At 33.5% G+C, this 13,378-nt stretch overlaps 1 protein-coding gene across 6 annotated transcripts in view; it reads right to left on the minus strand.

Moving 5' to 3' along the window:
• Robo1 (roundabout guidance receptor 1) overlaps positions 1-13,378 on the minus strand; it is a 1,092,891-nt gene that overhangs the window by 501,785 nt on the left and 577,728 nt on the right. For 5 of the 6 annotated variants that reach the window (XM_004870578.3, XM_087213903.1, XM_087213881.1 and 2 more), the window contains one exon: positions 7,141-7,227. The exons of the other annotated variant lie outside the window; for it this stretch is intronic. In XM_004870578.3, coding sequence (XP_004870635.1) covers positions 7,141-7,227 — 87 coding nt within the window. The remainder of the gene's footprint in view (positions 1-7,140; positions 7,228-13,378) is intronic. 6 annotated transcript variants of the gene reach the window in all.

Here is a 13,378-nt window from a genome sequence, read left to right on the forward strand (position 1 = left end):
CTTGCCTACCCTAAATTCATAAACATTTATCCTTATAATTTCTTCTTAAAGTTTAATACTTTTAGGCTTTCCTGTTTAGGTTTATAGATCCCTTCAAGTTATTTTTATGTATGCAAATAAAAGGTTGAGGTTAATTTTTTTATATATGGATACCAGGTGTTCTAGTGCCATTTGCTGAAAACACTATCTCTTCCTCGGCTCTTGAATTGAGTTTATATTCTATAAAATGCTAATGTTAAATAATCTTTCAAAACTCAGTGGACCATATATGTGTGGTTCTATTTCTAGTTTCTCTGTTTTTTTTTATTCCAATGATCTCTATGTCTTTCCTTACACTAACACTGCCTTGATTACTGTAGCTTTAGAAAAAGTCTTAAAATTAGGTACTAAACGTCTTCCGACACTGTTTTTCTTCTTTTTTTTTTCTTTTTTTAACTTTTCTAGGTCCGTTGTACTCCTACATAATTTTAAAATTTCAATATCTGATTCTTCATTTATAGCAAGTATACACAGATGTGACTTTTTATATATACCTTGTGTTTTCTAATCCTGCTAAATTCAAATACAAGTTCTAGGGGCTCCTAGAGATTTCTTAGTATTTTCTCTGTAGATGATCATTCCATCTACATATAAAGATTTTACTTCTACCTTGCCAATCCTATCCTAATTGTGTCGTTTTATTGCCAGACTATTTTGTTGGGGCCTAGGTTTCAAAGTTTAATGGACAGATAAAGAGTAAGCATATCGTCCCTTGTTCCCCACCTTAAGGAGAAAGCATTGTATCTTCTCCATTCATATAAGGCGCTCTCTCTGGAAGTACGGAGTACATGTCTTTAATCTGTTGAGAAGGTTCTGTTCTACTTCTAATCTCCTGATAGCTTTTACCATTAACAGCTGTAGAATTTAGTCCAATAGTTTTTCTCCAGCTAGTGACAAGATCATATGGCTTTCTCCTTTCCTCTGTTAAAATGATGACTTTTGGGGGTGGATCTTCCAATGCTGAACCAACACTGCCATCCCTATAATAAAACCACTTTCTACATCCTGCCAGATCTGACTTCTAATAATTTGTTTTGTTAAACAAATTTCTATCTATGTTCATACTTTTTTCTTCTATTATCTTTATCCAGTTTTAGGATTAGCACAATGTTGAGTTCCTAAAATGAGGGGAGAAGTGTTCCTTCTTTTTTCTGCTTTAATTGTTTGATATAATTGATCAGTTAAAATGTATATGAGCCTGCTGTTGTCATATAGGTAGGTTTTCAAGCTGGGAATATACTTTCTTTAATAGATGCTATTCAAATTTTATATTTCCTCCAGCGTTAGTTTCATTAATTTGTCTTCCAAGGTACTTCTTAGAAGTTTGCAAATTTATTTCAAAACAGATTTTTGTAATATGCTTTCTATATCCTTTTAAATTCTGTTAAATCTATGGTAATGTCTCCTAGATCTTGATACTGTAAGTTAAAAAATGTATAATTAATATTGTATAATAGGAAGAAAAAGTCTATAGAAGCAGGGGAAGTTGGAGGGGTAGGGGAAAGGAAAAAAGGGAAAAGAAAAAATACGAGAAAAGGAAAAAATGGAAACAAAGTCTTTGCAAATAGGGTAGAGTGGAGGGGGTGAAGGGAGGGCAGGGGAATGGGGGAAAAAATAAGAACCAAGATACTCATGTAATGGTACAAGATCCCAATGATGACTGTAACTGTATTTTATACCTAAAAAGTACCAATAAACTTAATGGAAAAAGAAAAAGAAATCCAATTGTGTTGTGTTGGGATACAAAATGGTGCTTCTGGATAGTTTTCATTGTAGAATCACAGCACTGATCCCTAAGGATTTAGAGAAAAGCAATGGCTTTTTTTTGGAAAATTATCTCCTTTTGAAATCCTACTTCTGTCTTGCAACTTGTAATTAGGAATGATTGAATCTCTAAGAAAGGGAGCCCCAATTCCTAACCAATCCTGCAACCACTATCACCTGGGTGATATTTAATCCTTCAGTAGATAAAGTTAGGTATGCATAGAAGCATGACAACTTCAAGCAGAATTGGAAAGACAAATAAAATGAGGCTCCAGCAGGTACTGACAGTACAAAAGTATTGCATGAGGCACAATCAAAAAAGTAAAACCTTACTATGGGAAGAACATTGAGAGGAACAACTGGTCCTCTACTTTAACTAAACTATCTAAATTGATTCAAGGATAATGGCTAGAGTGTTGGATGATTGGGGTGTTAAAAAAGAGAACTTTGAAGAATATATAAAAAGAAAATCTGTGCAAGAGATATGAGCTAGATCTTTTCAAGTAACTCCAAGAGTTGGATTGTAGCTTCCTGGGTGAACACTGACACACGAACTTGTATTGCATGGGATGCTTTTAGGAAACAGGTGACAATACAAATTCGATGTCATTCAGTTTCTTGCTCCACCATCCTACTGCTTGCAAAACTGGTTCATGAACAATGTATCCAGGTTGTCAGGGATACAGTTATTGGGTTTATATGTAATTACTTTAAAAAATGGAATCCACTAATACTGCTGAGAAGCTAGTCCATGCCATAGTTCAGAGTAATGTTGAGGCATCAACATAGTGCAGTAGGCCACTTTGCCTGTCCAGGCAACTTGGATAATTGTATTGAGTTTTCTTCATCATGGGGTTGAGAGAAGTTATTTAGATCCTCACTAGAATAGACTATCTAGTTCTGTGACTAGATATTCTTTCCTTCCCACCATGCTTTTGCTAGGCCCATCACCTCTGCATTTATTAAATACTTCGTTCTATATCAGGTTATCATCTACAGCACTGTATCTGAACAAGTTTTTTTTTTTTCATCAAGGAAGGAAAGAAAAGGTTGGAATATAGGCAGCTTTGTCAATGGGACAATTGACTGAATATTCAGTGTCTTCAGTTATGCCACAGTCTAGGTGTTGTATGAGATTAACTTTCCTTCCTCCAAGAACTAGGATATGTTCTGAGCCAATGACAAATGTCTTTCTTTGTATATTCTTAGTTCAGTAGTGATTAGTGTTGCTCACCATATATTTCTCATTCTTCCTCCTCTGAGAGGTACGGTAGGATTCTAATTCCTTATTCTATGGAATTTAGGAGTGAACACGTGATTTTATTTAGATAAATAAAAGAACAGAATTCACTCCTGTGCAGAAGCTTTTAAGGCCTATTCATGATGCTTTTGCCACTGTAGTCATGGAAGCCTGTGTCAAGATGGCATATTTCTTAGTCTTGGGAATTTGACTGACTATGCTGAACAGTCCCTCCAACACGAGAAACCTAAGTGAAAAGAACATTTGTGTTGTGTTTTCTTTTTCTTTGTTACCACAGCAGAACCTATTGTAGTACCACAAGTAGTTGCAGTACCAACTTGCACCTGATTCAATAGTTTCTTTGCAGGAGAACTGACAAAGATATAGTTCTGACAATTTTTCAGTTTTTAAGATTTAAAAATTTGCATTTAGCTTTTTTTCCAATTTGCTACTACAAATGCAGGAGCCTAATACTTAAAACAGACCAATGGAGATGGGGGAAACTATCTAACTTTTATATGTTGAAATGGTGGCAAAGATATATTTTAGGTATTATAAGTCAAATTTATACACTTTTTTGATACATAAAAATATGGGGAAAGTTTTATTTCTTTCCGAATTACAGATTATTTTTAAAATTTAGAATATTACTAGAATATCATTAATTCTTTCTTACTACTTGAATGTTTACTTATCCATAAACTTTAAAAAATTTTATGGTTAACTAAAGCTTTCGCATGGATTATGTAAATCTCTCGTGGAGGATATGTGTTTTTCAGAAAATTAATTTTTCTTAGATATATAATTTTTTCATGTTTGTAAAACGACATATGTACTTCAGGTAGTCAATAAACAATGTGCTTTCTTCAGAAGCTCCTTTATAAAATCATTGATTATTACATATTCAATCTCTTTGAGCTGAGTCTGACCCAATAGTGTTGATTTGAAACCCCATTTTACTTGTTCTTATGACAAAGGCTATATTCTGTGAGTTGTTAAATAACCCCTAATATTTATGCCATGCTTGGTTAAACAGGAAATGGGCCATTTCGCTATAAATAATGCACAAGTCCACTTTAATAACACACCATAGTGCCACCTTTGCATTTATTGATTAGTAAGCATGAAACTGAAATATCTTAAAACCTTATGTGGGTTTATAGCACTGTATTTAGAGATAGTAAGGAGAAAGGGAATCAATGTGTTTTTTTCCCTGAAACTCTGTAATATCATTTTTTGTGTCATTTAGGTAAATTGTTTGTACAATTTAGATAAAAATTGTGTATGATATAAGCAGTAATTATCATGAGAGATATCATTTGTTGACTGGATCATTAATAAAAACATAAATTCATGTGTATAAAATGAGGTCTATGGATTCTAGGATGAGTCAATTTGATAGTAACAGTCCTAAATGATTTGAGTACCAGGGCAAGTGTTATAGTGACAAATTACTTACTTCCAGTGAAAAGGAGGGTGGTTGGCTATGAACTTTAGTGGCATAGTGATATTATTTTGGAATTTTTTCATGTTCTCAAAAATATTTTCCAGAATTGCAGATTCGTTTTTAAAAACATACACGTTAAATGTTATTAGGAGAAAGTCTCACATGTCATCTCCATGAGGTGAAGCAACATGTAATAAAAACATCTGATAAACCACATATTGTTTACACAGTCATTTGGGAATATTGTACAGAAAAGCTCCACAGATGCTACCTGCTATATTTGCTTGTTAATTTTCATGGAAATTTGTCTTGTAACTAAATCATATCAATGTCTTACTTGATACTGTTTTGTATATTTTCTGTGTTGCATAATTAGTATGTTTTGTTTCTTGTAATGTTCTTGCTGCTACATCCAGGGTTACTAATTTCTAGATGTCCTAAGCCATACATGGTTTTCATTAACTATGTCACAATGTTTAGGAATAGATAGGCCATATCATTTCCCTCTGAACACATTGTTTTTCGAATATAAAGATCCTACCAACTCCTAGTAAAGGAAATTCACACTCACACACATACACATGTGTACACAAAAGGGAAGCAGAACTGTAGACGATTTTAAGTAATACTTTGAACTGTTTAACTTTAGAGTCTATTGATATTTCTTCAGAATGATTATCAAGCAGGCACAACATTCTTTCTACTTTATTTTTCTTATCATTTCCACTGGAATTACTAATGAGTAAATAATACAGTCAATATTCAAATAAAAGAGGCACAAGTCATATATTTAACTCAGAGTAGAAAAGAGCTTCCTGAATAATCAAAAATTTACTGAAATAAAAAACCCCCAAAGTAAACATTCCTACTATATTTTTAAAAACAGTTACAATCTCAGAAAGAAAGTTACTCAGAAGACTGTCTTCTAGTCACTCTAATGGGTTACATTGCTTTAATTAGTCCTTTTGTAGAAATAAAGATAATTTTATAAGTTTATTACCACACATTAATTCATCTAATGATATGCTTAACATCAGAAATCTGGCAGCTGATTAACTCAAGGGGAAAATAAATAGAAATAAAAAATTTTAGATGTACCATTTAGTCTTAAATGTGTTGTTCTTTAAGTTCTCTTAATTCAATGCTCAACATAATTAATGCACCAGTTAAATATAATTGTTAAGAAATTCATAAAAGACAACTATAAACCCTGTCAGGGTACCTAAACAATACATTTTGTTTAGACTTGCTGAGCACAAGGGAATAGAACTAAGACACTCTGGCATGTGAGGATACCTCAGAAAGAAAATCATCTTAGATTTTTCCTTTTATAAGTGTGAACTATTTTGGTATATATAGATTGATGACATTTACATCTCTTTTCCAGCAAAGTTTCTGGAAAATTATCATACTAACTCCTTTACCTTCTAATCCCAATAAACTTTAATTTGTTGATCTCTTAGTTTCTATTCTTACATTGAAAGATAAAGAAAAACAAGAATGGAATAAACACAGGAGTGAGAAAAGTTGTTCGTGAAGCATTACTAATTTTAGTATTTATTCCAAGTACTTAAAACCCTAAATTGAAACAAATTTGAAGATTAATAGTTCTAGGAAGACAGGATGATTCTAATACATCAGTTTATTATTTTATAGATGAGTGAAATGTGTCTACTGAATTACTCTTTTTTTTCATATTGTCATCTCTACAACTGTAATGACACAGAAGAGGTCTCCTTTATTCCTAACCCCAACTACACCACATAACACAAACATACAATCTATCCACAGCTCCAAACCTAGTGAAATCTACAGAGAACTGTGCTAACGAGAATGAATGAAATGGACATAATAAATAGCTGTTATTATACAATACCGCTGTTAGCATCATTAGCTGATCCAGTGAATTTATGTCTTTTATTCTTTATGTTTATCTATAGTTTCAGGCAAATATCTCAAAGTTAGATCTGTAACTTATGTCATTATATTTAGAACCATACTTAGAAATTCTGCAATAAACATTGATATATTTCAGGCTGATCTTTCTTAGACATTTATATATGCTATTTCCAATACATTAAATTATTATTTTTATGATGATGTACACATGCATCTTTTTCAGAAGTGGTTGGTGGATAAGATAAATAAGTCACAGAAACAAAATCCTAAGATACAAGTTGATAATTATGGACTGCATCACTCTTGTTAAGAGTTTGCTTTCTGTTACTTGTATGACAACTAGTGAAACAAAACCAAAAAGAGAGTAGAGATAATTTTACAACTAAATTACTTGCAAGTAGTCCCTTATTTCTTTCTCATAACAATTTAGTCAAATATTTAATCTTTCAAAAATTTATCTTTCTATATACGTTATAATACCAAAGATACATATTGATAAGCTGATAAGCTCCTTTTATATAAAAATACACAGCAAGAATCAATGTAGTGTTTGCATTAAAATTTCTGTGCTTACTTTTGCAATATGACCTCCCAGCTATAGAATAAAGTCTGGAAAATGAGAACAGGAAATGGTTGTGGTTGTTAACTGGAAGCAGGGATGATTAGGTAATTTTACACAGGTGGTTGATGATTGATGTGGGGAAGCAGTGTTTCAGGAGAAAGTCAGTATTTGGGAAAAGAAGCACTCTACCTGTGTAGCCCAGCGAATTGTCATCGTTATCAGAGGTGGGGATTGGCGTCCCGTTGTCGTTGATGCCCCTCTCTAGGTCTTCAGGGTCTGTCGGAAACAACACCAGAGCTGCTGATGGGGTCACAGTAGTAACAGTAGTTGCCATTTCGATCACAGCATGTTCAGACACAAGTAAATCCACATGTGACAGAAAAACACACAAGGACAACACACAGCACACTCCATCCTCGCCTTTCTTTTGGCACACTAAGCCCTGTAAAGAGCTCAGCATCATGGCTTACAGTTTCTACTTCTTCCCCTTAATTTCCCTAATTCTCTGCTCTGCCTGCACCTTTGCTCTGCACTTCAAAGCAGGCTAAGGGCTTTGACTGCCCTCTGTGAGGCTGCCAGCAGGACTGAGGGAGCATATGGAGGAGGGAGAGGCCAGAGTGGCTGAATGCTAGCATTGCTAATTTTCTACCTTATTGTTAATCAAAGCTATTGACTGTGATCATTCCCCATCATCGCTTCATCTCCTGGTAATTACAGACTCAAGGGACAGTACCTCATATGAGAGGGGGAGGAAATGGGGAAAAACACGGTCTTAAAGAAGAGGGAGGATGATACAAATGCCCTACTTTTCTGAGAAACAGCAGAGAAACTGGTGCAACATTATTTCTTTCAGAAGACAAGTTTTTCAATTTAAGGGGCTGAGAAAAATTTACCACATAATGTATGAATAAAACAACACCTAACTTAGGATATTTTGCTGTTTAAAAACATTCCAAATTGATTAAGATTCTATGTTACAGTCATCCATATAAGTATCTTCATTCATTCATTCTTCTCAAATAAATATGCTGTTTTTAGGGTTTTCAAATTGCATACTTATTTTCCTGCATAGAATTTTAGAGATGAGGCTAAGCACAGCACTCAAGTCCCATACTCTGAAAGCTGAGGTTTGGTGTGCACACTTATACAGAAGCTCCATGACACTGCTGCTAAATTCTGTTTGTGTTCAATCACTCTCTGTGTCATGTCTATGTGTATGTGGTAGGTAAACATAAATATGGACAGTGTCTACTGCTCCTATGCTGATATGATACAGACACAAAAAATTCAAGTTGGTACCTCTTACATCAAATAATGTGGAGTCATAGGTGATTCAAGAGGTAATGTTCTGCAGTGTTTTATCACCTTAAACAGCATCAACAGAGGATTCTCTGTCTGAACAGTAAGAAAGTCCAGCTGTTTTCTCCAAGAGGAAAGTGTGTCGCTTACAAATGAGACAGAGTTCATGCAGGTAATGCCTCTCTTTGTGAACATCACAGGCATCATTAATTTTGCTTGTTTTTAGCTAGGTCAACACGATTTGTCTCAAACACAACTATGGAGGGATCATTTAGGAATGTTTTTAAAAGGAGAAGAAAGTCTAACCTGAGTCTGATAGTGGTTTCCACTTGCAGCATATTTATCCACTTTAATCTCTTTGCCTTCCCTCCTCCTTACCATAAGAGCTATATAATGAACTCGATGTGCCTAAGGTGGAAAAAAGGGGTGAGGGACTCAGATCTGTGCAGACAAAAGGGGAAATAATGCCTCTTCTTGCTTTATTCATCCATGCCTTTGTAGTGATGGCTTTGTCCTGTATATACTCAAAATTGACTTTGGAAGTGATAAAGTCGTGAAAGTGTTGACCTTCTCTCCCTCTAGATTACTGACTTATTGCATGCATCAGCTGTTTAGGTCAGAGTTTTAATTCAAGCCACTAGAGAGAATAGGAAGCAAGTCTTTTTTTGTGTCATTTGAGGAAGTACTGGTTGCCACAATATTTGATCACAAACTAAGGGACTTTGTTCGTGAGGATAACTCAATAAAAGAGGTTGACTGGGAGAGGTAAACAGAAATTACTTGTTTAGATGTATTAAAAGGCTTTTAAAGAACAAGACAACCCCTAACTCTTTGGAGGCTTGCTTTAAAAAATGCAACATGTTAAGGTCATTTTAATTTTATGGATTATTTTTAAAAGAAATGCAAACTTTCAAGGTAAGTCCTGCTTTTAATTGGAGAAAGCATAGTTTATGTAATGCAGACACAGAGATTTCTAATCACTGTTAAAAAATACAAAAAAAATTCACTAAAATCCATGACATGAACTAACTTCAATTGTTTATACGGTATTATAAGAATTTGGGTTAAAATTTGGGCATTTTTTAAATTTAATTTTTCCTGAGAGTGAGGATATAGATATTAAAGAAAGGAAGATGAAGAAAGTGTGTTTACTATCATTTAAAATGAGATGTTTAAATCTATTTAACATTTTTCACCTAACTATAACTTATCTTAAATGGTTAATGAATGTGTTCCCTTGTTTTCCTCACCAAGCTTCTGGCCCCCTTTTAGGCTTAGAAAAGAATAGATTTTGCTTTAATCAATGAATTTTACCATATCTATAAAGCACAGTCTGACCAGCTAGTGCTGCCTTTAATTAATCATATGTGGGACCAAAGGAAACAAAAGATCCCATCTTTACTAACTTTACTATTTTGATTTTCTTTCTCCTCCTTCCTGTCAAAATATAATGATGACATGAGATATTTGCTTGTCTTGCTATAAGTGAACTGGAAGAATAATTCAGAAAGCCCAAAAATATTTACTTAAATTTTTTGATAAACAGTATTGATTATTCGAGCCATGAACTAGCAGATAATGAGGTGAGATTATTCTGATTTGACATATTTGAAGGAGAATCTTCTTGCATCCCATCTCTGATATTAGGGTCATGTGAACTGAAGTAGGTGCATCTCAATTGATAAAAAGTAACCATTCTACATACAAAGGCCTTAGCATAGAGGTACTGGATTTTATAGGTCAATTGTCCTCATTAGATACTGAATTCCTCAGGGTCAGGTAGGTAATCCTTTTATATTCCCACCCAATTTACAATGAACCTGAGAAAATAAATGAATTAATGAAGAGACAGGGACCAAGAATGCAAATTTTCCTGAAGTTTTAGGTTCTAAATCTGAGCAAACTGGAAAATACAAAAATGATGTTTTCTGTACTAGTATCATACTGCAGGGAAAAAACAAATTGATATAAATGAACTCAAATGTAATAGATACTCTATCCCCTCAGTATCCATAAAAACATATAAGGCATTAATTAAAATATAAAAAGGAATTCTTGGATCATAAAAATCATAGGCATTAAAGGTTAGTCATATGTCGGATGGAAGCTGGGCATGGTGCTGCACGCCCGCCTGTAATCTCAGCACTTGGTAGGCTCTGGGAAAAGGATTGCCATGAGATTTGAAGCCAGCCTGGGCTATATAGTGAGTTCAAGGCCAGCCTGAGCTACGGAGCAAAACTCTGTCTCAAAAAAAGAAATATGTCAGATGGACTGCATGACAATCTTCCATCAGATGTACAGATTATTATGAAGTTATTGACTATTTGACTCCCCTGCTATTCAAAATAACCAATTCTCATTTCAAAATTAACTTTTATTTTGGTTAAGTCTTGTTTATGTTTGGTTAAAAAAATGTTTTCCAGATTTTTCTATCCGTTATGTGTAATTTTAAGCTTGGGGGACAAGGAGAACTAATACATCATTTTAAAGACGGCCTGTTTCTCTAATAAAAGCCCTTAATGCTTGTGTGTCACAGAGTTCCAGAGTTCATCTTTTCTTTCCAGAGTCAGCTCTGTAGGCATCTTCATCCAAGCTGATGGCTTCAAGTGTCTTTTTATAAGATGCTGCAACTTCCACATTGCTCAGTTGGACACTCTAGCAGCAGCCTGATCTTATCTCCACTGCCAATTAAACTGCATGTGAACTCCAACACACCTAGTCCCTCCCTCACTGCAGCTGGACTCATTGGTTTCTTCTTCAATCTATAACTTTCCTATATGCCCTGTTCGTATAACACATTTTCACAAATATACAAAGTATTTTACAATTCCATGAAATATTGGTATCTAAAAGCTAAACTGTGCCCTGTAGACTTATTGTTTATAAAGATTTTGCTACAATATGTTGAATGTATTCATTCTTTATCACAGATATAGGCTAATAAAAAGATTTTGCTTTATAGCTTTATTTATTTTTTGGAAGAGTAGTTGTATGCCATGTTTAAACTTATGATATATATATTATATATACATATACTACATACAAGTAGCTTTATAATGTGTATTTTTCATATTATAGAAGATATTCAATACATAAGAGTCGGCTATAACAGTCTATCACAGATTTGATATGTGCAAAAACTAAAATGGAATTAAAACATATATGTTCTTCTACAGTGGGATTATGTCTTCAAGTTTATTTTAAAGTGTAACAATTTATTAAATATTTGGGTTTTTATAGTGATTCTTTTTTAATTGATAGGAAATTGTATATATTCAATGTGTACATTACAATGTTTTGAAGCACACATATGTTTTCCAACGGACTCTATAGGACTAATTAATATAAGCATTGCCTCGCATAGCCAATATTTCTTCTGATGCCTGAGTTGCAAACTATCCTCAGAGATTATCAAGAAAGAATACATGGTTGTTAACTGCAGTCATCATTTTGAGTACTAGATCTCTCGAATTTACTCTTATCTAATTGAAAATTTGTGTCCTTTGACCCACAACTCTTCAACATAAATCTATTAGGTGAAAAAGGGTTGAGGGGCTGCATATTAGATAGTGACAGGTATCAGCTAGCCCAGAGATTATTTTCTAACTGCAAAGATGAGATACACTTTTATACGGGTAGATCATGCAGTCACCACTTTAACTAAATAATTAAACTTAATATCTCCAGTAGTAGGTAACTAAAAGTGAGAAGATAATTGTTTACAGTATCATTTATGAAGCCTTCCTAAAAATAATTCAATCAAGACTTAAGACCCAGTTTAAAGTTTACAGAAAAAATAATGTCCTTAGATTTTTAGAGAACACACATGGAATAATGAAGGGGTGAAGTATCATCATGTTTCTAAATCAGTTTTCAATTGTCTTACGTATTTTTGATGTTCTTTGGCCTATTAGTTTAGTTTTCAATTTGTATATATGATAATTAACTTTATAAGGTCTTATAAGATAAATAAATTAATCCAATGCTGGAAAAATTAAAAGGGGCAGAGGGAGGGGGAAAGACAAAGAAATTTAAATGTGATATGTACATGTACCAACTCCCTACAATGTACTTAACCATTAAATATTGCAAACATGTGCTAATGAAAGTCAAAGAATCAGTTTTAAATGATTGAGAAAAAATATCTTGAGAGGGTGGTAAAACAACCATGGGATTATATTGACATCACTGTCTATTATTTAAAACACTAAAAAGTTTAAAGGATGGTAGATGAAGATAGAGTGGCATAAACCACCCTCTATAAAGTGTGGCAAAATTTATGCAATGATGCTTTTCTTTCACTGGAGATATGATTTAATAGATTACATTTCTAGTATAAAGACTCATATGTGTACAAGCATTCATACCATGCAAATGCTAGGACAAATATACCGTCCATTGGACCATGGTGAGCAGTGTTGTATTGAGGGATAACAAAGGCTATAGAAAAAGCCTTGGTTGGAATTCAAAGGTTTATTTAAAATCTTAGGTTTTTGTTTGGTTTGCAATTCATAGCTCAAATCATCCGGGTTTTAAAACTTTCCTTCCCTTCTGTCATATTGTTCTGAATATATTAAACATAAAAGTCTTCTTCTTTCCCTACTGCAAAATGTTAAGCTGGTTTCTTTATAGATTTGCATTATCACTGTGCAGAGGTTTGGCATTAATTGACATTTTGAAGATGACCATTAATAAAAGATTAGGGAAAAGCAAATGAATATAAACTACTATCAATATGAGAATTGTGTTCTACAAATTGGATCAATTCTCATTGATTCCTTCCTACTAGTCAAGAGGAATGCAGGGAATGGGTCCTTTAAATGGAGTACTGAGAACATTTAATTAGAAACTAAGGCAATGAATTATGAAATTAAGTACAAAAAAACTATGTGAACTTTAAATCTTTAAAGAATTCTATGAGATCAAATTAAAATTAAACTCAAAATTCTGCTTTAGGCAGATACAGTTAAAATAATTATTGAAAGTGGAATATTATTTGCCCCATTCTTTTGAGGTGGGAATAGGGAGGTAGATAGTTATGTCATAGAGACAGAGAAGAAAAAATAACACCAGTAAATTGGTTTTGTGTGGTGCTCACTTAAAATTTTTTCAGAGAATAAGGCAAATT

Source organism: Heterocephalus glaber, unplaced genomic scaffold (genome assembly GCF_053883595.1).
Source record: "Heterocephalus glaber isolate CG9 unplaced genomic scaffold, H.glaber_assembly_v1.0 deba00000122, whole genome shotgun sequence".
Lineage (NCBI taxonomy): Eukaryota > Metazoa > Chordata > Mammalia > Rodentia > Bathyergidae > Heterocephalus > Heterocephalus glaber.